This window comes from Euprymna scolopes, chromosome 46 (genome assembly GCF_053919585.1).
Source record: "Euprymna scolopes isolate OS-2025 chromosome 46, ASM5391958v1, whole genome shotgun sequence".
Classification (NCBI taxonomy): domain Eukaryota; kingdom Metazoa; phylum Mollusca; class Cephalopoda; order Sepiida; family Sepiolidae; genus Euprymna; species Euprymna scolopes.
In genome coordinates, this window is record NC_136527.1 from 87,760,458 (window position 1) to 87,786,134 (window position 25,677).

At 35.6% G+C, this 25,677-nt stretch overlaps 1 protein-coding gene across 2 annotated transcripts in view; it reads right to left on the reverse strand.

Annotated features, from left to right (window-relative positions):
* Positions 1 to 1,838: 1,838 nt before the first annotated feature.
* The window catches only part of LOC145270604 (uncharacterized), an 80,171-nt gene continuing 56,332 nt past the window's right edge, over positions 1,839 to 25,677 (reverse strand). For both annotated transcript variants that reach the window (XM_080126233.1, XM_080126232.1), the window contains exons 2-4: positions 20,470 to 20,686; positions 4,490 to 5,214; positions 1,839 to 2,879 (exon numbers count right to left, since the gene is read on the reverse strand). In XM_080126233.1, the coding sequence (XP_079982359.1) occupies positions 1,894 to 2,879; positions 4,490 to 5,214; positions 20,470 to 20,597 (1,839 nt within the window). In that variant the 5' untranslated portion in view covers positions 20,598 to 20,686 and the 3' untranslated portion in view covers positions 1,839 to 1,893. The remainder of the gene's footprint in view (positions 2,880 to 4,489; positions 5,215 to 20,469; positions 20,687 to 25,677) is intronic.

Genomic DNA, 25,677 nt, shown 5'->3' on the forward strand with positions numbered 1-25,677 from the left:
ATATATATATATATATATATATATATATATATATATATACACAACTTCTTAATTTACTCACCTAAAATTAATATACGAATATTCGTTTTCAGCATTCCTGACCATGAAAAAAGCCGACCGGACAGTCCTTTGGGAGCCTGAGCCACTTGCGGATGCTGTTTCGCACGTTAACATCGATAGCCCTGAGAGTATTGTGGCGCACGTTGCCCAAGACAAATGAATGCAATAGCCGGGGCATCGCATATCCCCGCCAGAGCTCAATGCGCTGCTGCGGCTTTAACGGAGCAGAATGCAACTCCCCGAGCCAGTCATGGACCACCTTGTGGTGTGGAAAGGGAAGTATCCCCTTCCAGTCGAAACTGACCCCGAGCAGCACAAACGAATCCAAGACCCCTAGGGTTCGAACGGGTTGAGCACCACAGACAAGCTCCGCTGCGGCCAGGTGTACGTTTTTCGCCTTCTTGTTAGACAAGATGGCAAGAGACAGTGATTTAGCGGGGTTAATCACCATACCCGATCGCGCCAAAGCTAGTTCCACCGCCTCAAGCTTTACTCGCATACCCTCTGGAGTCCGAGCGAAGAGAGTAAGGTCATCGGCGTAAGCTAACGCCCCTACCTCAGTTGACCCCATTGGATAAGCGATCTCGGGCAAGGGACAAGGAAAGAACCTCATCCATGACCATGTTAAAAAGCAGAGGCAACAAAGGGTCGCCCTGGCGAACACCACGGGAAGGGTGAAAAACCCGGTCTCCCAGCACGCTGGTCGTAGCATCATAGCCGGCCCGGATGTAGCGCACCAGAGGATCTGGTGCGCCAAACCTGCGCGCTGCCCGGCAGATCGAGTCGTGATTAACGGTGTCAAACGCTTTGGAAACGTCGATCATCACCGTCACAGAGATCCCGTGTCTCCCGATGGGCACTCTTGAGAATTGCATTTAAACAGGTGGTGACCTCCAGGCAGCCATCCCTTGCAATTGGGCGAAGGAGGGTGGCTCGCTGGCATCCGGCGACTTCGGGATAAGGGAGACTCTTGATCGGATAAGAGAGAGGGGAGGTGCTTCGCAAAGCAACACAAGGTTTAAGGTGGCTGTCACTATTTTAACCCCCTGCAAGGTCTCGTAGGAGACAACGTTCGCTGATAATTAAATTACTTTTATAATTTGCGTAAACTTTGGTACTTGTACAGTTTAATCAACATATAAAAATGAAAATATCAAAAAAAGTTTATATTGTACGTATCCGTTTTGAACTGAAGATCTCCGAAAAAAAACAAAAAAACATTTCACTTAATTTGATAGAGTAGTTTTTTTGTGTTTTTTACAGCGGAAAACATGTTTTTATGACAGCACTTTGAAGGCAGACATCTTGGATTTTTTCTTAATTTTTGTTTGGATTTTAGAAACGCCACAGGAAGATAAATCCATGTAAAGCGCGGACATCCCCTCCCCATCTTTAATTCTAGCTTTTCTTCATAAAAATCGAACATTTTGCTCGGTATCATAACAAATTGTTTTTTCGCTGTAAAAAAAAAAAAAACCTATTTGATGAAATTAAGTGAAATTTTTTATTCGGAGAATTTCGTTCCATAACGGATACGTACAATTTAATTATTTTTCGATATTTTCATTTTTTTAATGTGTTGATTAAACTGTACAAGTACCTTTTACTTCAAACTAGATAAAAAATGTGAAACCTTAGAGTACAGAACTACCCTCACTTCTTTTTGCTACCAAATCATGGCGACTTTTATACCTGAAGAAGGTCGAAGGTTACATCGGCCGAAACGTTGTGCAGATAAGATGTGAGAATGATTGTTCGATTAATCGAAACAAAATAAATAATATTTCAACATTATTGATAACAAGACAAAGTTACAAGATATTGTCAAATTTGTCACGGTTCAACAACTTCCTGGAGTTCCGCTGGACTTTCGATAATTTGAATAATCATTTCGCCATCCAAAACAGACGGCGCGGTCGGGTCGTTCACCTTACACTGATGTATGTCAAAAAGTTTCCGATTGTCAATAACAAAACCGCATTCCTGGCACATAAAAAACTGTTTCTCAACAAGTTCTTCGTAGTCGGCGTCTGCTGTTTGGATTGATATTTCTCTAACGTCTTGAATCGAGCCAAGATCAGCATCAGTCGACACGATCTGAGAGGTTTTCGCCGTCTCGATCTCAACATTGTGGGCCCGCATGTGTGACTTGAGCGTGAACTTATACTTGGTCGAATAGTTGCAATATGTGCACTTGTAAGGCGTGTCATAATTGTGCAACAGCATATGTGACGCCAGAGCCTGCGGGTCACTGAAATTTGTGCCGCACGTGTGACAAAGACTCGCGCTATTCTTTTTCAAATGTTTCCTCAAATGAGTTCTCAAATTACTGCGATCGTTTGTCGCAAAGTCACAAACATTGCAAGCGAACGGTTTTAATCCGGAATGTTTCAAAATGTGCACCTTCAGGTTTTTTTTCCACGCTGTCCGAAAATCACACAATTCACACTTGTAGCATCGTTCCCCCGTGTGGATCCGATTATGGTGTTCTAAGTCTCGTGGTGAACCAGTGCGGAAGTCGCAGTTCATACAGCATAACGGCTTTGCAGGGTTCCCGCTGCACTTGTGGCTTTCGATTTCCACTGCATTCTTAAAACCAAGCTGGCAGCTAGGACATCTGTGCGGACGTTGCACCATTCGGCACGCGAAATCCTGATGAAACTTGAGCGTCAATTGCGTAGCGAATGTCTTGAAGCAGTCTTTGCACTGATTCGTTTTCACTTCCTTCCCAGACGTGTGTAACTGCTTTTCATGGCGTTGCAGGTGATGCGCGTGGAAGAACGCAGCGGAACAGAAAGAACATTTATAATGGCGTTCGTCTACAAGAAATTGAAAACAAATTGATATTAAAATTGAAAACATAAATGGGTCAAAGTTCACCATTACGCCAACTGGAGACGTCTCAACATTTTGCAATAAATCAACAACTTTTAAAGGTTTTCGAGTATGCTGAACACAGATATCACCGGGAAAATTAGCGCAGACAAATAGTTTTCGAGATATAAATATCTGAATCGTGCAATGTAATTTCTAGTAGTTTGAATTGGCCGCCATCTTTGTTGTTTCAATGAAATGGGATAGTGAGCATGCGATATGTGTTGTTATGTTTAACGGTTATTCAACGCTATTTCTTTCGGGATAAACATCCCCCCACCTCCCAATGTTAAGAACGGCTTTTAGAATAACCCCCCTCCCCATGTTAATAACGGCTTTCGGAATAAACATCCCCCACACCTCCTGATGTTAATAACGGCTTTTGGAATAAACGCCCCCCCCTTCTCCATGTTAAGAATGGCTTTCGGAATAAACATCTCCCACTTCCCCATGTTAAGAATGGCTTTCGGAATAAACATACATCTCCCCATGTTAAGAATGGCTTTCGGAATAAACATACACCTCCACATGCTAAGAACGGCTCTCAGAATAAACATACACTTCTCCATGCTAAGAACGGCTTTCAGAATAAACATACACTTCCCCATGTTAAGAACGGCTTTCGGTATGACACCCCCCCCCCACCCACTTCCCCATGTTATCGATTTTAGCTTTACTGTTATTTTAAAATCAATAAATATTTATTATTTTATCGTTATTATCAGCAATGGAAGATTTTGCTTTAAACAAAATCAAATAAAAAAGGCCAATCAAAAGAATTGTTTTGGCATCGGAAAATAGGCACAAATTTTTCAGATTTTGATACGGATTCCCCCAAATTTGTCGACTTTTTTGATTCCATATTCCGATTAATCGTCAAAACAATAATATATATATATATATATATATGGGTAAAACAAAAAGCACTCTTAATGTCTATCGCTAATAATAAGCCATCATTCTTACCAAAATCTGCATCCTGGACCCGAGTCAACCAAACATCATTTCTCCTTTTCCAACATACAGTCATGTTTCGTTTTATCACAACTCATCAGTGCCGCTAGACTAGCATCTCTTGCAAGCCAAGGATTGAACCTAGAACGGTCGTGTTGAAAGTCGGCAGTTCTCCCACTATATATATATTAGTACTTTTAAAAAAAATAGCTGGCATAACCTGAGGGACACCTTCAATCAACAGATTTATCAGGAGTTAATCGATGATCATAGAAAAATAAAAATATCTCGCAAGAACAGACTGATAGAGAAAAAGGGAAGGACAGGTGGGAATACGGATAAAATAGCAGTAAAATAAATAAATATATATAAATAAATATATATATATATATAAATACTTATATAAATAAATACATATGTAAATATATATTTATATATGTATTCCGATTAATCGTCAAAACAATTATATATATATATATATATATATATATATATATATATATATATATATATATATATATATATATATATATATATATATATGAGTAAAACAAAAAGCACTCTTAATGTCTATCGATAATAAGCCATCATTCTTTCTTACCGAAATCTGCATCCTGGACCCGAGTCAACCAAACATCATTTCTCCTTTTCCGTTTCGGTTTGGTTCCGCCTGGATTCGACGTCTCATCGAGTTTCTTTTTCTCACTCTTAGCATCTGTCTTTTCCCCATCACCTTTGTTAACTTCTTCAGCTACAGATTCAACAATCTTTTCTCCAATATCTGAAATCTTCTCAGCATCCGTAGCCGAAAGGCTTGGAGGATGTGAGCCGAGACCAGGATTCGGATCCGAACGACAATTCATTTCTATCCTGGCTTCTCGTCCATCGTGACTTTCATCGATTAATTGATTTTCAACACTGATGTTATTTTCTTTGATCGACTCCATATCGCTTGTATTGATGCAAACATCCGTCACTTGTACGCCCACGCAGTCCTGAGGGTCAGTTTCTCCTGCGCTCACCATCGCATGGTCATCTGCCTGATAGTCTTGCAAACTAATAAGGACTTTGGCCGTTTCGCCACTGTCTTGGTCAACGAGTCTCGTCTCGGTTTCAGTACCCACGTTACTTGTCGGTTCAATTTTTGGCAGCGTAACTGTGGCATATTGTTCAGCAGTCTCTATCGGGTAACCATCACATTCACTGGACACAAAGGAATGCATCGTCGTCGTTGTTGTCGTGCTTTCTATTTCTGGTATTTCAATGTCCGCTTTCTCGGCTACTTCGACACACTCTAAGTATTCAATATTGGATTGCTGTTTATTTCTGAAAAAGAGAAAATCAAATTAGCCAATGAATCAGTAGAACTTAGGACTTATATATATATATATATATATATATATATATATAATAAAAGTTACAATAAGTTTACTAAGGTAATCAAAATGGTAAACTTATAAATATTAAAGAGTTAATATTTACAAATAAAATAAACTCAGCCAGATATAAAAAGCTCAATAAAACCGAAAAGGAAATAGAGCTTATAATATGAACAAATGATTAATAAAATATGTTAAAAGACATCTTGAAAAAGAGTTAAAAACATTCTTTTGCCTCCTGTTCCCCTTACCTCACCCTTTTTTTAACCAAGTAAGATCTTTGACTTACTTGTAGTTTCGTTAAATACTTTTATATGCAAAATCCGATCCTGCATTTTGCTAATTCCTGCCCTCTGATGAGAAGGAGAGTATTTCTTCGAAACTCCGCAGATTAAGGACTATCCACTTATCTTGTGCTTCCTTTTTTAAAATTAAATATGTTTTTAACTCTTTTTCAAGATGTCTTTTAACATATTTTATTAATCATTTGTTCACATATATATATATATATATATATATATAACTACTTCATTTATTCACATAAATTTAATATATGAAAGTATAGATTTATGCGTAAACTTAAAGTATTTACTTCAAAAGTGCTCAATACGTAGGTAGAGCTAGTTAGTAATTACTATATATATATATATATATATATATATATATATATACACGGGTCTGGCCATACCCACATGGGGAGACAAATAAATAGAAACATTAAAAAATCCCCAATACATATTTTTAAATACACCCCTCTATCTAAACAAACATAATATCTAAGAATCCAAAAAATAAATATCAAAATTGAATGAAAACACCCCTACCCTTATTTTAGAGGAGCTGGTTCCTCCCCCCCTCCTCCCTCCCTCCTCACACATACACATTAGCAATGACCTTGGATCACAGTCACCTTTCTAGGGATGCAAATAACTTCATAATACTATAAAACAGTACACACATTCTTCAAAATAATAAAAAAAAACACACACATCCTACCCTAAAGGGGAAAAAGATAAATAAAAACACAAGCAGAAAGAAAGAGTGAGAGAGAGAAACACAGGACAGGGGTGACCACAGCCCAATAAAATAGTAATAAAAATTGAACATTCCAATGAAAAGTAGATTCACTTACACGTTTCCATGTCTCGGAAACATTTCAAATGAATTACGAAAATGCTATTTTTACATCTCCAACACATATTGAATATATTCTAAGCATTTTAAATAATTTCTGAAGAGGACGCTTCACAGAACGTCTGAAACGCGTTAAAAACGATTTCAATTATTTAAAAGCATTATTACAATGATCTAAACATAATTTTCAATGAAAAACCAAGACACGGAATAATAAAATAATGTTAAAAAATACACATTGTTGGTGACCGCCCCCTTATATATATATATATATATATATATATAGTATTATGAAGTTATTTGCGTCCCTAGAAAGGTAATTGTGATCCAAGGTTGTTACTAATGTGTATGTGTGAGGAGGGAGGGGGGCAGCTCCTCTGAAATAAGGGTAGGGGTGTTTTCATTCAATTTTGATATTTATTTTTTGGATTCTTAGATTTTAGTATTGTGATTTTTCATTTCAGTCTTAGACTGTTCAGGTATTCTTTATATTATGTTTGTTTAGATGGAGGGGTGTATTTAAAAATATGTATAGAGGATTTTTTAATGTTTCTATTTATTTGTCTCTCCATGTGGGTATGGCCAGACCCATATATATATATATATATATATATATATATATATATATATATATATATATATATACTAGCAAAAGTACCCGTCGTTGACTGGGTTCAAAAACAGCCTACAGAAAATGGACTCTGATTTATGAAAGTATGATAGGTTATGAAAAGGAAGGGTTGTAAAGAGATAGCTTCGAATTTGGGGTATCAAAACCAAAGCAAAATATGATGAAAGTAAAAATAAAATAGATAAACCCCATAATTTATTATACCATACCTGTTCACACTGAAACACTTATCACAATATTCTGTGTATCTATATAAAAAAACCTTGTTAAACTTTGTGACATATTTCCATTCTATGGAGGTCAGGCGCGAACGAACACCCCATAATTTTATTATACCATCCCTATTTAAGTTAAAACATACTCATCAAAGTATTCTTATGTACATCTATATCAAAAACACTTGTAAACGTTTTTTTTTTATATTTTTTATTTCCATACTTTGTGGACCAGGCGCGAACACAGACTCCACAATTTTAATGAACCACCATTCTGCCAGATCAAACATACCCATTCCTGTGTCTCGATACATCTTCTATCATTATATGTAATCAGTTTTTTTAAAATAGTCAACCATATAGGAGCCTATTCGTGACCAGACACACACACACACACACATTCAGCTTTATATTATATTATATATATACTAGCGGGGGTACCCGGCGTTGCCCGAGTGATTGTTTCCGGGACGGGGGGGGGGGGAGTTTTAAAAAATGTTATGGTAGGTAAGTAGGAAGGATCAAACCCGGAGTCATGAGTAAAAGTAGGAAAATAAAGTGTGAAAAAAAAAAAAACATCTGCAACGTTAACAGTTCGGCCACCAAGAAAAGTCCATTCCAGTTGTTTAGGAAAAAAAAAAAAAAAAAAAAAAAAACGACTACGGTAGGTCGGCGCGAACGTGAAAATATAATGTGAATTGTCCAGCACGCTAACCACTACGCCACAGAGCACTGCAGCTTAGTTTAGTGATTTTAAATAACTTCACATGAAAGAACTACGAAGCCAAACCGGTGTTCTCTTCTCAACTGTTCCTTGTGAACAATCCCCAAACGGTGTTAAGTGGTGGCAGGGGGAGGAGGAATTTATTAGAGAGAAAATATTTTACCACTTCCATTGATCTTAACCGATTTTGGCCGTGACTTCTCAGCAGAAAAAGTATAGAAATCTAAGATTATCGAGGAATTTGAGAAATAATAAGCCTATAACACACCTCAGATATTGTTCTGCCGTTTGTGCATATTATATTTGCATGAAATATCTTGATTTTTAATCCTATTAATGTCAAAATCAGACGAGAAAAAATGAGTTCATTTTATTTATATAGAGATATATTACTTCACAATAAGTAATGCAATAAATCTACTGGTTTGGAAATCCAGTGATTATCGGTCTTACAAAATATTATTGGCTATAATATTTTTTATATATATATCTATATATATATAAAAGGCAAAATGTGTGTGACCATTTTGTGTATGTCTGGCAAAGGCTTTTCTCGCACACGGTCCCAGGTTCGTTACTATCGCTTACAACTGTGTATATAGGTCCTATATAATAATATCTAGGAATTAGGAAACTGCGTAGCGTATAGATTTATTTACGTCGATTTTTACAAAATTATTGCTATTTTGGCTTCTTGCGCGTTGATTGGGCTTTTTAGTATATATAAAGTGAAACTAAACTCAAACGATGTCTTCGGCATTGCGCCGGGAAAAACGTCCAGAAACAATCAGCTTTGATCAGTTGCTATTCAATCTGGACAATTGGGAGCGGCTTTCCCCCTCCCCAACATCTGTTGGGGGAAGAAACAGTTAAATTTGGGTAAACAAACCCAAATGCTGCGTGACTTCTATTTGACCTTCTTAATTAGGTCAAATGGAAGCAGCAGAGTTAACTTTTATTGCACATGCCTGTTTTTATAGTTAAATAACCTGCTTAACGTTGTCCGTCGCCGTGGTTCAATGGTTAACTTAGCACATTTTTTTTTCACACATTAATTTCCAACTCAAGGGTACGGGTTCGATCCTCATACACTCACCTACCAAAACATTTTTTTTTATCATTTAACCCCCCCCCCCGGAGTTTTAATTTACCTCAAGACACCCGGGGCATCGCCAGGTACCCCCCCCGCTAGTATATATATAAAAGCGAAAATGTGTGTGTGTGTGTGCACTTTTTGTGTATGTCCGGCAAAGGCTTTGGGGGGGGGTGCTCGGTCGGGTCACTCCTCCTTAAAACTTTTTATATACTGTCTAAATCATAATATCTACGAGTTACGAATGGGGGTCATGTCTATCTTTAATTTGCACGACTTTTACACGCTATTTATGGGAGCTGGTTTTCCCAAACATCTTGGAGGGAAACGCAGAAACTGGCTTGCAGCCAAAATTAATTTCATTTTTTTATCTTTTCTGTCCTGACTCATCAGAAGAAAAGATACTCATCAACTTTAAAAGAAAACGAAAGGAATACGGGCAAAATTACAAAATCCAAAAACTCAGAAGAGTAGTTACGATTGTGTGTTTTTTTTAGTTAGGCCATAGGCCAGTTAAGGACTGGCTTATTCTGTGAGAAGCAACCATTTATTAAGTCGCCTGATGAAGACTTCTGGTTTTAACTGACCATTTGTTAGAAACATTAGAATGTCCAGTGTCGCAACCATGTAAATTTGTTTATATATATATATATATATTATATATATATATATATATACATATATATAGTCTTTGAAATTTTTAACCTTTAAAACTATACAAAAAAATATTTTTTATCATTCGTTAGAAAACCATCCAGTCAGTAAGTCATTTATTCACCTGCAATCACTGCATCAACTCGCTCTCGAATTTACTATAGTACTAATAATTTATTTTTAAAGGGATCATCAGTTGTTTACCATGAAACACTGTTTCAGGGATTTAAAAACAAAACAGTATATTACATCATGGCTCCCCAGCAGTGTTGATCAAACACCACCACCCTTAACCTCAGGAAGAAGACATGTTACAAATATTTAATCTAATTTCCTATTCTTAATTGCAGTTACTAACCTTTTCATGCTATAAATTTCCACATTTAAAATGGATATATTTTTTAATTTATCAGTCTTGTATTTATAAGATTAGGATTAATCCATTTAACTACTTATCACCCCTACTATGATTAGTATTTTTACATTCTTATTTATTTAAAATTAGATATACAAAGGTTAAAAAAAAAAATATATATATATATATATATATATATATATATATATATATATATATATATATATATATAAACACACATGGAGATTTCAAAAAATTAAAGAAATTCTTTAAGAGGAGACTTATCAGGATAATGCAAAGAGTCAACAAGAATAAAAACAACAATATAAAAATATATACGAATGCATACCTAGTTATTTCGAAGCCTAATGCTTCTCATCAAAAGAAAATGGTAGGTAAAATGTTAGAGATGTGATGTCTAGCGATGACTACATTAGCAGCAAAATAATAGGCCATAATTTGAATACCCCTTCCAATATATACGGACCTAGCAGAAGTCTCCTATTTCGAGAAACCCCATTCACTAATAATAATTATTATAATAATAATTATAGAATTTAGCCATGGCATGGATCAACTACAAAAAAGCGTAAGACAGGATCCCCCACGCATGGATAACAGAATGCTTAAAAATGTATAAAATACCAAGCGGGATCACTGATGTAATAGAAAATGCAATGAAAACATGGAGACTGGAACTGACAGCTGATGGACAACACATAACAGAAATTAACATACAAAGAGGCATCTTCCAAGGAGACTCACTATCACTATTACTGTTCATCATAGCCATGATGCCCTTGAATAGTATTCTGAGAAAGTGCCAAGCCGGATACAAGTTCTCCAATACAGAGAAAAAAATGAACCACCTGATGTACATGGACGATCTTAAACTATTTGCAAGGACCGAAAAGGACCTAGAGACACTAATCAACACTACCAGAATCTTCAGTCAAGATATCCAAATGGAATTTGGAATGGAAAAGTGCGCACAACTAGTTATAAGAAAGGGAAAACTGGAAACGACAGAAGGCATGGAACTACCCAACTAAACAGAAATTAAGGCACTAGGGGAACAAGACGACTATAAATACTTGGGAATTCTGGAAGCGGACACCATCAGAACAATAGAAATGAAAGAGAAAATTGGAAAGGAATACCTCAGGAGAACAAGAAAACTCCTGGAAACGAAATTGTATAGCAGAAACCTAATAAAAAGGTATAAGTACATGGGGATTATCGCTAGTAAGATAGTCTGGACCGTCGGGTTAGGGTGGACAAAAGAAGAACTGGGACAACTCGACCAGAAAACCAGGAAACTCATGACCATGCATAATGCACTACACCCAAAGGACGATACTGACAGACTCTACGTGAAAAGGAAAGACGGCGAGAGAGGACTGATCTGTATAGAGGACTGTGTGAAGGACACGAAAAAAGAACTAGAAAAATACATAATGCAAAACACTGAAAGGATAATTATGGCAGCGAGAGACACCGAAAAAAAAACAACAAAGCAAAAAACAGAGAGACAAATGACAAAGCGAGAAAAGATGAGAATAACGAAAACACCTGGACATGGATGTGAAAAGGACATATAAACCGTGAAACTGAATCTCTAATAACTGCAGCACAAGATAACTTGATAAGAACCAACCATATCAAAGCAAGGATCGATAAAACACAAGAAAACAGCAAATGCAGACTATGTGGACAGAGAGACGAAATGCTAAACCATATAGTAAGTGAATGCAGCAAACTGGCCCAAAAGGAATACAAAAACAGGCATGACCAAGTGGGGAGGGCGGTGCACTGGGAATTGTGCAAACGACTGCATTTTGAGCGTACAGACAAATGGTACAAGCATAAACCCGCAACAGCACTCGAAAACAAGAACCACAAAATCCTAAGGGACATGGACATACAGACGGACAAACCCATCCAAGCAAGAAGACCAGATGTCGTAATAATTAACAAGAAAGAAAAATCCTGTCAAATTGTAGACTTTGCTGTCCCAGCTGACCACAGGGCGAGTATGAAAGAAAAGGAGAAACAAAGGAAATACACAGAGCTAGCCAGAGAGTTAAAAGGGATTTGGATGATGAAGAAAATCAAAATAGTACTGATAATAGTAGGAGCACTAGGAAAAACTTTGAAAAAAGAATGGCAAAAATTGGAATCAGAGGAATAACTGCAAAAATACAACGCCTAACGATAAAGAAAACGGCTGAAATATTAAGGAAAACCCTAGAATGTGTCATCACCGTTCCCCTCCTCTAATAGAAAAGTGATACCAAAGAGCCAAGAAGGGTTAAGTATGATGGAAAGACCGAGGAGAGAGCGCTGGCCAGACCTCCGCTGGACAAGCGCGAAGAGAACTGGGATCATGGGGAGGCTTAGTGCCACTCAAATTCCAGTATAAACCAATGGCCACTACCAGCAAGAAATCAATGGTATGAGACTATTGCGATGAGGCAGATTTATCTGCAAATGCTATCGAAGGAGGTGGAGAGAGCTGGACGTCTGGGGAGACTTGTTGTCACTCAGCTTCCAGAGAACACCACAGGTCTCCAAACCAATCAATTGTTGACTTGTGTGAAAGCTCCATGTGAGCCAATAATAATAACAATAATAACGATAATAATAATAATAATAATAATAATAACAATTATAAAGATAATAATAACAATAATATTAATAATAATAATAATAATTATAATAACAATAATAGTAATTATAATAAAAATAACAATAATAACGATAACAATAATAATAATAATGATAATGATAAAATAATGCAAAGCTCTACAAATAGAGGTGGAGCTCATATAGAAGATAACAAATAACAGAACAACAATATAAAAATATATTTAATCATTTAATCAATATGGATGTTACATCAATTAGAAATAAAGAAAACCATTATATCCGTATATATATATATATATAAAACTACATTATACCAGTATAGATATATAAAACTACATTATACCAGTATATATGTAAAACTACATTATATCAGTATATATGTAAAACTACATTATACCAGTATACATTGCCAGGGCCGCTGCAAGAAAGGTGAGCTCTCTCTACCGTGCTAGAAAACTACTAACACCCGAAAGTATCCTGTACCTCTATAAGGCAACCATTCGCCCATGTATGGAGTATTGCTGTCACATTTGGGCTGGTGCATCTGCTACTAGTCTCTCGCTCCTTGACAAGGTTCAAAAGAGAGTCGCAAACCTGATAGGCCCTGAACTGGCATCTAAGCTTCAGCCTCTGTCCCATCGACGAAATGTTGCATCCCTCTGCCTGTTCTACAAGTATTTTAGTGGTGAATGCTCTGACGAACTGCAATCACTTGTGCCCCCATGACGTGAGCACCCTCGACAAACCCGACAGGCTGCTAAATCCCACCCCCACACTGTAGAGATCCCTAGATGTAAAAGATCTTTTTACTCGAATAGTTTCTTCCCCAGAACCGCTAGACTCTGGAATTCCATTCCAGGTCTCTGCTTCCCCAACAGTACTGACGTGCAGAAGTTCAAGTGTAACGTGAACCGACATCTTGCTGCCCTAATCCCTACATAGTACCCCAGTAGTTGCTGCTCCCGATAGTAGCCCCCTACACCAAAGTGGCAATTTGCCTTGTTTGGGGTGAAAATGTAAAAAAAATATATATATATATATATAACTACATTATTTATTTAAAACAAAACGAAGTTTATACAGTGGTGCAATAATTTGGTAGTCACGTAAGGACGTGTGATTGTGGCTTGTACATGTTGACATCTGTGTAAGTGTGCGCAAATAGAGGTTATAGTTCATACTTTACACAAGCGATATATAGCTTAAATATAACAGTCTTGGATTGTTCATATTGTATTAGCTCTATATGTAAGCATCTTACAGATAACTATGTTTATACAAAAAATATGCAAGCCTACCTTATGTTTCTGTTGTCGCTCTCCGAGTGCATGCTTATAAAGCGCGTGGTTTATACGTGTGCACGGCTTGGTGTCAAGCAAAAAAGAGAAAGAAGAGAAGAGGACGGAAGCTTAATGTCAAAGGTCACCGGAAATACATGTGCCTCAAAGCTGTGTGATGCGTGCACGTGCTCCGCTCCATGCTTGTTCTGTGTCTGTGTGTTGGATTCAGACAAAGCAAGTTTGGCAGGTCTAAACGGCTTACTATGGATGTGACATCTAGCAATGACTACATTAGGAGCAAAATAATGAGGCAGGAGAGAAGGAGGATAATACATTGAAACGTAATTCAAATAACCGTTCCAATATATACGGACCTAGCAGAAGTCTCCTATTTCAAGAAAACCCATTCTCTAATAATAATAATGATGATAATAATAATGATGATAATCCATCCAATAAAAATTATCAATATATTTCAGATAAGAAACTTTAAATAACTTCACATGAAAGAACTACGAAGCCAAACCGGTGTTCTCTTCTCAACTGTTCCTTGTGAACGATCCCCAAACGGTGTTAAGTGGTGGCAGGGGGAGGAGGAATTTATAAGAGAGAAAGTATTTTACCACTTCCATTGATTTTTAATCCTATTAAGGTCAAAATCAGACGGGAAAAAATGAGTTCATTTTATTTATATAGAGATAAGAAACTTGCCCTTCTTTATTTTATATATATATATACGTGCTCTGTTTGATTTCCTATTTACCAACATTTCCAAACTATTATTCCTTAAGCACACATCATATGCATTCCTGGACTATATAAAAAAAAGGTAAAACCATTGAACAACAACTAAACGCCTAAAAGTACCTTCGTGAGACATGAGAGGTAAAAAAAAAACAATCTTGACAAAGGTGCATTTCTTCGCCAAAATATATCAATAAACATTACTTTCAAATTGTTTATTTTTTTTGTGTTGAACCAAAAACGGGCCAAAAAAAACTTTTTTTTTTTTACAAGAAAAGTCTGTAAAAAAAATCTTTATAATGTACATACTTATCACTGCATGAAAAGGTTATATTCCAAAAATCACGTAAATCGATCAAGTAGTTTTTTTTTATTTATTTAAGAAAATCAAATATTATGAGATATTTTATCAAAGAATGACTTCATGCCATCTTGTTTATGAATAATACACTGCTAGCGACACCTATTGGGAATGTTTGGAATATAAGATCAGCAAGGGTCAGACAATCGACTTTCCACGTTCTAGAAAAAAAAAAAAACTTGGAAAATTAAGACATTTATAGGTTTTTGGGGGAGTTGAAAACGAAAATAACGTTTAAAATTCCAGCAAACGAATAATTTCCAAGATATGAAGAAATGTTAGTTTAAAGAAAGTGGAGGGGATTACTTTTCGAAAATAATTTAACGTATAATGATCACCCACTTTATGGCCACCAGTTTTAGTGGTCAAATATTTACGCAGCTGAAATACGCATTTGCCGAATTTTTGTTGGAGGATCGTCAACGTGTGGGTGCTCAGTTTACGTAAAATTCTTCATATCTTGGAAACTACTCATTTGCTGGAATTTTAAACGTTATTTTCGTTTTCAACATCCTTAAAAACTTATAAATGTCTTAATTTTCCAAGTTTTTTTTTTTTTCTTCTAAAGCGTAAAAAGTTGATTGCCTGCCCCTTGCGGAACTTATATTCCAAACAATTCCAATAGGTGTCGCGAGCAGTGTATCATTTAAAAACACGATGGTGTGAAGTCATTCTTCGATAAAATGTCTCATAATATTTGATTTTCTTAAATAAAAAAAACCTACTTGATCGATTTATGTGATTTTTGGAATATAACCTTTTCATGCAATGACAAGTACGTAGATTAAAAAGATTTTTTACAGATTTTTCTAGTAAAAAAGTTTTTTTTGACCGATTTATAGACAAACACCACATTTTTTTATATATGTGCTTTATTTGATTTAATAATTTTTTTTTTTTTTTACACAGTGGTCATCACTTATCAAGGCCCGGAAGCCACTCAGGGATAAGGGTTATTGCAAGTACAGTATGTTAGTGTGGAGATTTAATGAAGTGTTTACTTAAGGAGGCGGTTCATTAGGAATGTTTACATTGGACTTGAAGACATCCAGGTTGTAGTCAGGTGGGAAGCAGGCAGACAGAACAGAGTTCCACAGGCGTGCACTTCTAAGAAAGAAGATTTGTTCATGGAATCTACGTTTTGATTCAGGCACAGATAAAGAGTGGGGAAAATTTTTCACAGTGGATTCAGCTAGACGGGTGTTTTTCGTGAAAGATTGGCGAGGGGGGACCAGAGATTGGAGTTCAGACGAGCACCTGCCATGGAAATAACGATAAAACAAGGATAGGCTCACAACGTCTCTTCTGTGGGAGAGAGGTTGCAGGGAAGAGAAAAGGACATCCCCCACTAAGCCACAAAGTCTATTTTGTACTCTGTCAAGGCAGGATAGGCTGTTTTTAGCAGCTCCTGCCCAGATATGGCAGCAGTATTCTATCCTTGGACGTACTTGGCTTTTATATAGATAGAGAATTGCATCAGTAGCAAGATATTTTCTGGAGCGGTAGAAGGATCCCACCATCTTTCCAGCGACCTTGGCAACAGACTTGATGTACGTGTTCCATTTCAGATCAGGAGTAAAGGACAAACCCAGAAGCTTGTCAAAACACGGGACTTCTCCTAGACGAAAGCCATTCATTTCAATTGATGCCAGATGGGGATCAGAGCATTGATGATGTAAAGATAGGAGTTTGGTTTTAGATGCATTAAAGGTAACCAGCCACGTCTTCTCCCACTGAACTACTCGTTAAAGATCAGAGGAGAGAGAATCAGAGAGAGCTTTGTCATTTACAGCCTTTGATGTGTTGCCGTAGATGGTCACGTCATCAGCATAGATGTCAACGAATGATTTAAGTATGTGTTTAGGGAGATCATTGATGTAGATCAGGAAGAGAGCTGGGCCCAGGATTGACCCTTGAGGGACTCCAGCATTAATACTGTAGGCCTCTGATTTTTGTCCATCAACCACTACTCTTATGAGCCTATCGGAGAGAAATGTTTAAATGATTGAGAAAACATTTCCAGTTATACCGTAGCTGGAAATCTTGTGAAGTAGGCCCTTATGCCATACCTTGTCGAAGGCCTTTGATATGTCAAGAGCAATTGCCCTAGAAAGGAAGCCTTTATCAAGAGATTCACTAATCCTGTGAGATATAACCGTTAGCACATCTGCGGTAGATCTTGCAGAACGGAAACCATATTGTGTGTAACTAAGAAGGTTATTTCTGCTGAGGTGGTTGACTATTTCTCTATTTAATATGGATTCCAGCAACTTACTCATAACACACAGGAGACTTATTGGTCTGTACTGAGAGGGAGATGACTTATCACCTGAATTCTTAAATACAGGGCATACTGATGAGATTTTCCAGGGAGTCGGAAAGCACTTCTCCTTAAGGCAACGTTTCGTAAGTATGGGAGCAAGTTCTGGTTGAAGCTTTTTTAACACTATAATTGGGATGCCATCAGGGCCAGTTACTTTACTGGAATCAAGGTTCTTGATTAGCTTGGCGACCTCATGCACAGATATTTGTATGTTACCTAGAGTGTTCTGTGTTATAGGGTTAGGGTTAAGGAAGTTGTTGGCCTTCGTCGCATAGGGGAGAATTAGCTGCAAAGTTCTTTGCAAATAGTTTGGCCTTGTCTGATGCTGACGAGATGACGTCTGGTCCATTGATAATGGTTGGGATAGAACGCACACTTCTTTTCAGGATCCTATTTGTTATTTGCCAAAACTGGTGGGAACCAAGCCGCTGATCAGCTACTTTGGATTTAACAGACTGGGCATATAGCTCTCATGCATTTTTTATTACTCTTTTACAGTGGTTGCTGGCGTTCTTGAAAGCAGCTTTAGTCTCAGTGCATCTATTACGTTGGTAGCTATGGAAAAAGTGATTTTTGTGCGCAATGGCAGCAGCACATTCTGGGGAGAACCATGGCTGGCTGTTAGGTTTTTGTTGGAATTTTTTAGATGGTATGAATCGGTCTATGCCTACAATTAACCATTCGGTCAGATCTGATACTATAGAGGGCACTTCCTTTTTAAACATGGAATGCAGAGGTAAATCAGATATGAATGTACGGAAGCTATCCCAGTCAGCCATAGAGTATCGGTATACAGTACGGTGGAGGGGTACGTCTGGGGACTTATTACATTTCATTTTTATCTTAACTGATACGACGGAGTGGTCAGGGGATCCTAAAGGAGAATGAATGGAACATGAACATAGCTCAGGGGAAGTTGAGAGAAAAAGGTCTAGGAGGTTTGAATATTGACCGGTAGTATCAGGCACACGGGTGGGTTCGCGAACAATCTGAGTGAGGTCATAAACAATGGCAAAATCATGACAAAACCTCCCCTCATCGTCTGTCTTATTTGAATGGGTCAGCCATTCCACGTTATGGACGTTGAAGTCACCACAGATGTGGATGTTAGCTGAGGTATGTGCAGACAGGATCTGGTCTATTTTCTCAGATATACTCTTAAAGATAGTAACTCCGCTGTTGTGGGGCCGATAGAGGGCAAATATAAATGCAGTGGTGTTAGCAAGTGCAACCCTGAAGCACATATAGGGTAAATTAGGATCTTCTCTAGAGATATCCCTGCCACACGGGAAGCCATCTTTAATGTAGGCACATATTCCATGCCCATGGCGATCTTGGGGGTCAGATTTAGCTGTTTCAGATTTAAATGTTTCAACTTTAAGAAAAAAGAAAAAAAACAGGGAATAGGATCATATTTTCTTCATTTAATAAAAATACTTTTGCATATTTAACGTGTTCTAAAAACAGTTTTATCTGTTTATTCAAAGATTTTCCCATTAACAAACCGAGCATGCAAGATCTCCCCCAGGAGTGAAAAATTTACTTTCAACAGGACTTCGAACATTTATTCATATAATGCCCCCTAGATGGGACGACCAGAGATATCCCAGAAAATCCGTTCTGGCAAAAATTTATTATCACCATGACTACTGTTTGTGCACAATATTTAAAAAAAATCCAAGGTGTGGTTATTGAGAAAAGTACGAACAAACGGGAGTGAATTCCTGCTAATTAAAAAAAATTATAAGTAGATTGTAGTTTGCTTGAAGCATTGTTGAAGAAAATTATAAGGTAAAATTAAAAGCCAAGAACAATGCGAGATTTTTTTTTTTCATATAGAGTAAAATTAAATGAAAACAAAAGAAATTTTTTTTTTTTTTTTCACACAAATTTTAACACTAAACAACAGTAATTTTTTTTTTTTTTTTTTTTCCTGTTGTATTCAATAGTGTTATAAAAAATTATGTTTGATAACAAAGTTCGTAAATGATTTCGTAAAAAAGATAAACAGTAAACATAACAAGACAAAGATTTTTATATGCAAAAAAAAAAAAAAAAAAAAAAAAAACAGCAATAGAACTTTTTCGCTTTCTGAAGATGAACCTGATATGGTGTAAAAGGAATCGGATATTTTTTTCTCCTTTTAATGAAACATTTTTTCATTTTTTAATGTGTTCTAAAAACTGTTTTATCTTTTGGATCCAATATTTTCTTATTAATTTAAAAAAAATTAAAATGTTTCAAGACATTAAAAATTGAAAATATCGAAAAAAGGTTATATTGTACATATACGTTATGGAACAAAGTTTTCCAGAAAATAATTTCACTTAATTAGTTTTAGTAGTATTTTTTTTACAGCGAAAAAACAATTTGTTATGATACCAAGCAAAAGGTTTGATTTTTAAAAAGAAAAGCTAGTAATAAAGACGGGGAGGGAGTGTCAGCACTTTACATTGAGTTATCTCCCCGTGGCGGGTTAAAAATTTCCATAATGGCTGATTTCAACGTGCTCTCATAAAAACGTGTTTTTTCGATGTAAAAAAAAAAAAAAAAAAAAAAACTACTCGATCAAATTAAATGAAATTTTTCCTTGGAGATCTTCAGTCCATAACGGATACGTACAATATAACCTTTTTTCGATATTTTCATTTTTTTAATGCCTTCATTAAATTGTACAAAGTACCAGAACAAAATTTAAGTCAGTGTTAATTTGTATAAATGATAGCGTTAAAAAGGTTAAATTACTAGGTCCAATTCCTCTTTTGTCTGGAGACCAATTAAAATTAAATTTATAAAAAAATAACAAAATTTAATTTTTATAAATGATAGCGTTAAAAAGGTTAAATTACTAGGTCCAATTCCTCTTTTGTCTGGAGACCAATTAAAATTAAATTTATAAAAAATAACAAAATTTAATTTTTATAAATGATAGCGTTAAAAAGGTTAAATTACTAGGTCCAATTCCTCTTTTGTCTGGAGACCAATTAAAATTAAATTTATAAAAAATAACAAAATTTAATTTTTATAAATGATACTTACTTTTCATGCAATGTAAAAAAGAATTCCATCAAAGCGTTGTCGTCAAGGTGCATTTCCTCCTGAATCAACTTAAACATTTCGGCATTTTTTTTCGTGAACATAATCGAAACAAATTCCTGACTTCCCATATTGTTTTTTTTTCGTTTCTAAAATTTGCACCAATGCCGCACAAACCCTTGCAACTTCCTGTTGGAAATAATGTCGGCTGGTGACAATCCTATAAAGAAAATAAAACAAATCTATATAAATCAAAAAGTAAATGTATGTATGTGTGTCTATGCAAAAATATTTAACTGATAAACCCTTAAACAATTGATTGCATAACACTGAAATTAATAGGATTAAAAGATTTTTTTATTTTAATTTTGAGTTAACATTAAAAACTTTTATATTACACATGGCAACACAACATGTCATATATATATATATATATATATATATATAGTAATTTATAAAATATATACGGCAATTAAGCTACACTGAATATTCTGCGTTTCATCCACTTATAGGATTCGTCAGGCTTATGCGCGAATTCTGTGGTTGCTTCTTGTTTTTATATATGTTGAGGATTTTTAGTTAGCCAATCAGCTTTCTAGTATCCACCGCGCCCCTTCCTATCAGCCAATGGGCATGCATTTTATCGAACAAAGGATCTGTTTTAGAACTAGGTTAGTGGTTTTTTTTAATTAATTTAATAATATAGCTATGCTTGCTGTGTGTGGGGATGATTTTAGCGATGTTTCGAAATTAACTCTTTCCATATCTATTTTTAATGTGGTGAAATAAATTCTTTTGAGAGTGCTCGACTGTTTTAGGAGCTAAGTATAACTACTTCATTTACTCACATAAATTTAATATACGAAAGTATAGATTTATGCGTAAACTTTAAGTATTTACTTCAAAAGTGCTCAATACGTAGGTAGAGCTAGTTAGTAATTTATAAAATATATATGGCGATTAAGCTACACTGAATATTCTGCGTTTCATCCACTATAGGATTCGTCAGGCTTGTGCGCGAATTCTGTGGTTGCTTCTTGTTTTTATATATGTTGAGGATTTTTAGTTAGCCAATCAGCTTTCTAGTATCCACCGCGCCCCTTCCTATCAGCCAATGGGCATGCATTTTATCGAACAAAGGATCTGTTTTAGACACTTTTGAAGTAAATACTTTAAGTTTACACATAAATCTATACTTTCGTATATTAAATTTATGTGAGTAAATGAAGTAGTTTATATATATATATATATATATATATAACTCTCATTGAAATGAATTTCATATCAAAGAATTTTTATTATTCTAAGCAAGACAAAGAATACTTTAGGAAATTAATCTCCTTAACCTATAGGGTTTCGATGTCTACCATCTCATCAGAGGAGAGAAAATATTATCAAATACTTATAAAGGTATGCACCCTATTTGCTAAAGTCAGTGAGACATGGAAAGTCAAAGTCAAAATGATAAATTTATTAAAATATATATATATATATATATATATATATATATATACATATGTATAATAAACAAAAAAGAAAAAAAAATACTGAATTATTTATTATTCATATATTTATTTATGTATCTTCACACAATGACTGTACATTCCCGCATCCTTCTAAAAATACTTTTATATATATATATATATATATATATATATATATAGTCATAACATAATTGTCAAATGTCTTTAAATCTTTATGTAGACGAGTAAAAATGAATTACCTCCCTTGAACATAACTGAATGAATTAATCTTTAACCGTTTGAATTTAAAATACACAAAAAACACTGAAACACTGAACGTCAGTTATAACCATTTGAATTACGTCGCTTGATTTTAGAATCTATAGAATTATTTCCCCTGAACATTTAACGACATTAATTAATCTTTGAGCGTTTGGATTTAAATCTAAATAAAACAGCCATTTTGCAATTTACATCCTAGAGAGAGGATTCTTTTCTCCACTGATGATGGATTATTACCTGAAAGGGCCTTTGGAATTAAATACCGCCCACAGGTAAAATTCAGGTAGATGAATGAATAATTATATATTAAAATATATATATTAAATTGTAATTCAATGATTTTCAAAAACCTCTCATTCGTATATTAAATTTATGTGAGTAAATGAAGTAGTTATATATATATAGTCAAAGTCAAAATAATAAATTTATCAGAAGTCCTGTAGCAGGAGGATTTGCAGATAAAGGATATGAATGTGTTTTTAGATCCAGCTTGCTTGCTAAAATCCATGTTATGCGTTCTTTACATCATGACATCGAAATCCTATAGGTTAAGGAGATTAATTTTCTAAAGCATTCTTTGTCTTGCTTAGAATAATAAAAATTCTTTGATATGAAACTCAACCACTTCATTTCATTTCAATGAGAGTTTTTTGAAATTCATTGAATTACAATTTAATTTATTTGCTCTATCTTGCATATCGAGCAATTCTTGTTTAGATGGGATAACTTATAGAATATTACGGCCAGTAATATTTTGTAAACCCTACAATCTCACGTTTCCATAACAACTGATTGTTAAATAAAAACTATTCTGAAGTATATATATATATATATATATATATATATATATATATATATATACTAGCATTTCAGCCTGGTGTTGCCCAGGTGTTTGGAGGTGTATGTTGAGCAATAAAAAAAAAAAAGCTGTCAATTTTTTAAAACTTTGACCCCTTCACATTTATTGTTTTGGGCTCAAATCAAGTTATCAAGTTAGATCCATGTCCAAGGAACCTATGTCTAAAATTTCAAGTGTTTAGACCCAAAATTGTAGGAGGAGTTTGGTAGAGTTCTCAAAGGTCAAAGCGTTGAACTTTGACCCCCTTTACAGCCGAATTTCTGGACAAAAACTGATTACAAAGATTTTCCCAAATCTCAGTACCCTGTATATCCAATTTCGAGTCTGTAGACTGAAAATTGACAGAGTTATTGTGTAGGGAAATGTATATAGACACACACACAAAGATACGTTCATTTTATATATATATATATATATATATATATATATATATATTACATAAAAATGCGAGCATGAAAAGTAATATGGTTAAGCTTAAACATGGAAAAGTAAAGGACTAGTTAAAACTGGAAAAGAAAAGGACAAGATATTCTAGTAAAAATATAATAAATTTATAATTTAAAATATTGCAGCATTAAGAATTGATTATATAATGTTATTACAATAGAAAAATGCGAGCATAAAAAGTAATATGGTTAAGCTTAAACATGGAAAAGTAAAAGACTAGTTGTTAAAACTGGAAAAGAAAAGGACAAGATATTCTAGTAAAAATATAATAAATTTATAATTTAAAATATTGCAGCATTAAGAATTGATTATATAATGTTATTACAATAGAAAAATGCGAGCATGAAAAGTAATATGGTTAAGCTTAAACATGGAAAAGTAAAAGACTAGTTGTTAAAACTGGAAAAGAAAAGGACAAGATATTCTAGTAAAAATATAATAAATTTATAATTTAAAATATTGCAGCATTAAGATTTGATTATATTAATGTTATAAATTAAATTAAAAAAAAAAGAAATTTCGATTGACTGCGTTTGATTTCAACGCTCTCCACTTCAGCTTACGTGATGAAGACACCGACTAAGACGTTAAGTTTTTTTTTTCACTTTTTTTTCCTCCTTCGCGTTACGGGTTCGAGCCAGCCTGCCTATTGTTGTTTTGATCCCCCTCCTACTACCACCTTTTTTTTTTTCAGGGTTCCTTATTACACCATCTACACACACCCGGGCACCCCCCGCTACTTTTGTTTTGACACCCCACCCATGGGAGGAGGGGCTTATTGCACTAGCTAAACACCAGAGCAATGCCGGGCACCCCCGTTAGTCATATATACGGCAGAATTACATCAACACCATTAGATCTAAAAAGTTAAACTGCATCAAGCCTTGTTAGTGCTCAGATGGGTGACCATTTGATAATTCTACTTTTTTTTTTGTTTTTTACTCACGTTCACCCTAACAAGGCACATCACCACTTGGACGTAAGGAGCTACTAGTTGGGACCATGCTTAGGAAAGAATAACAAGATGTTGGTTTACATTACATTTGAAATTCTGCATATCAGTACAGTCAGGGAAGTAGGTGGCAGGAAGGGAATTCCAAATTCTAGCTGTTTGAGGGAAGAAACTATTAGAGTAGAAAGCTTTCTGGTATTTAGGGACAACAACAGTGAAGAGGTGTGATTTTGTTGCTAAGTGGGTTTATCGGGGATATGTATGTCGAGGGGGCACATTCCATTAAAATATTTGTAAAACAGACACAAGGATGCAACATTGCAGTGATGGGACAGGGGCTGGAGCTTAGTTGACAACTTTTTTTTTTCTTTTTTATTACATTTTCACCTCAAACAAGGGGCTACTATCAGGGATATAAGCATCAAGGGTACTGTGTAGGGAGTTGGGCAGCAACATGTCGGTTCACGTTACACTTGAACTTCTGCATGTCAGTACAGTTGGGGAAGCAGGGACCCGGAAGGGAATTCCAAAATCTAGCGGTTCTGAAGAAGAAACTACTGGAGTAGAAGGCTCTCTTACATCTAGGGATCTCTACTGTGAAGGGGTGGGATTTAGCTGCTTGTCAGGTTTGTCGGGGGTATTTACGTCAAGGGGGCACAAGCGCCTGCAGTTCGTCAGAGCATTCCCTGTTAAAGTACTTGTAGAACAGGCAGAGGAATGCTACATTTTATCGATGGGACAGATGCTGAAGTTTAGCTGACAGTTGAGGACCTATCAGATTGGTGACTCTCTTTTGAACCTTGTCTAGGAGTGAGAGACTAGTAGCAGATGCACCAGCCCAAATCTGACAACAATACTCCATACATGGGCGAATAGTGGCCTTATAGAGGTACAGGATACTTTCAGGCATTAGTAGCTTTCTAGCACGGTAGAGAGAACCTACCTTCTTCGCAGCGGTCCTGGCAATACTCTCAATGTAATTGTTCCAACTCATGTTCCCTGTAAACGTTAGGCCAAAGAGTTTAAAGGAAGTAGTTTAGTAGTTTTCTAGCACGGTAAAGAGAGCCCACCTTCTTTGCAGCAACCTTGGCAATGATCTCAATGTATCTATTCCAGTTCATGTTCCTTGTAAACGTTAGGCCGAGGAGTTTAAAGGAAGTACTTTCAGGTAATGTGTTCTTGGCCATTGCTATTGGTGGTAGAGAAGG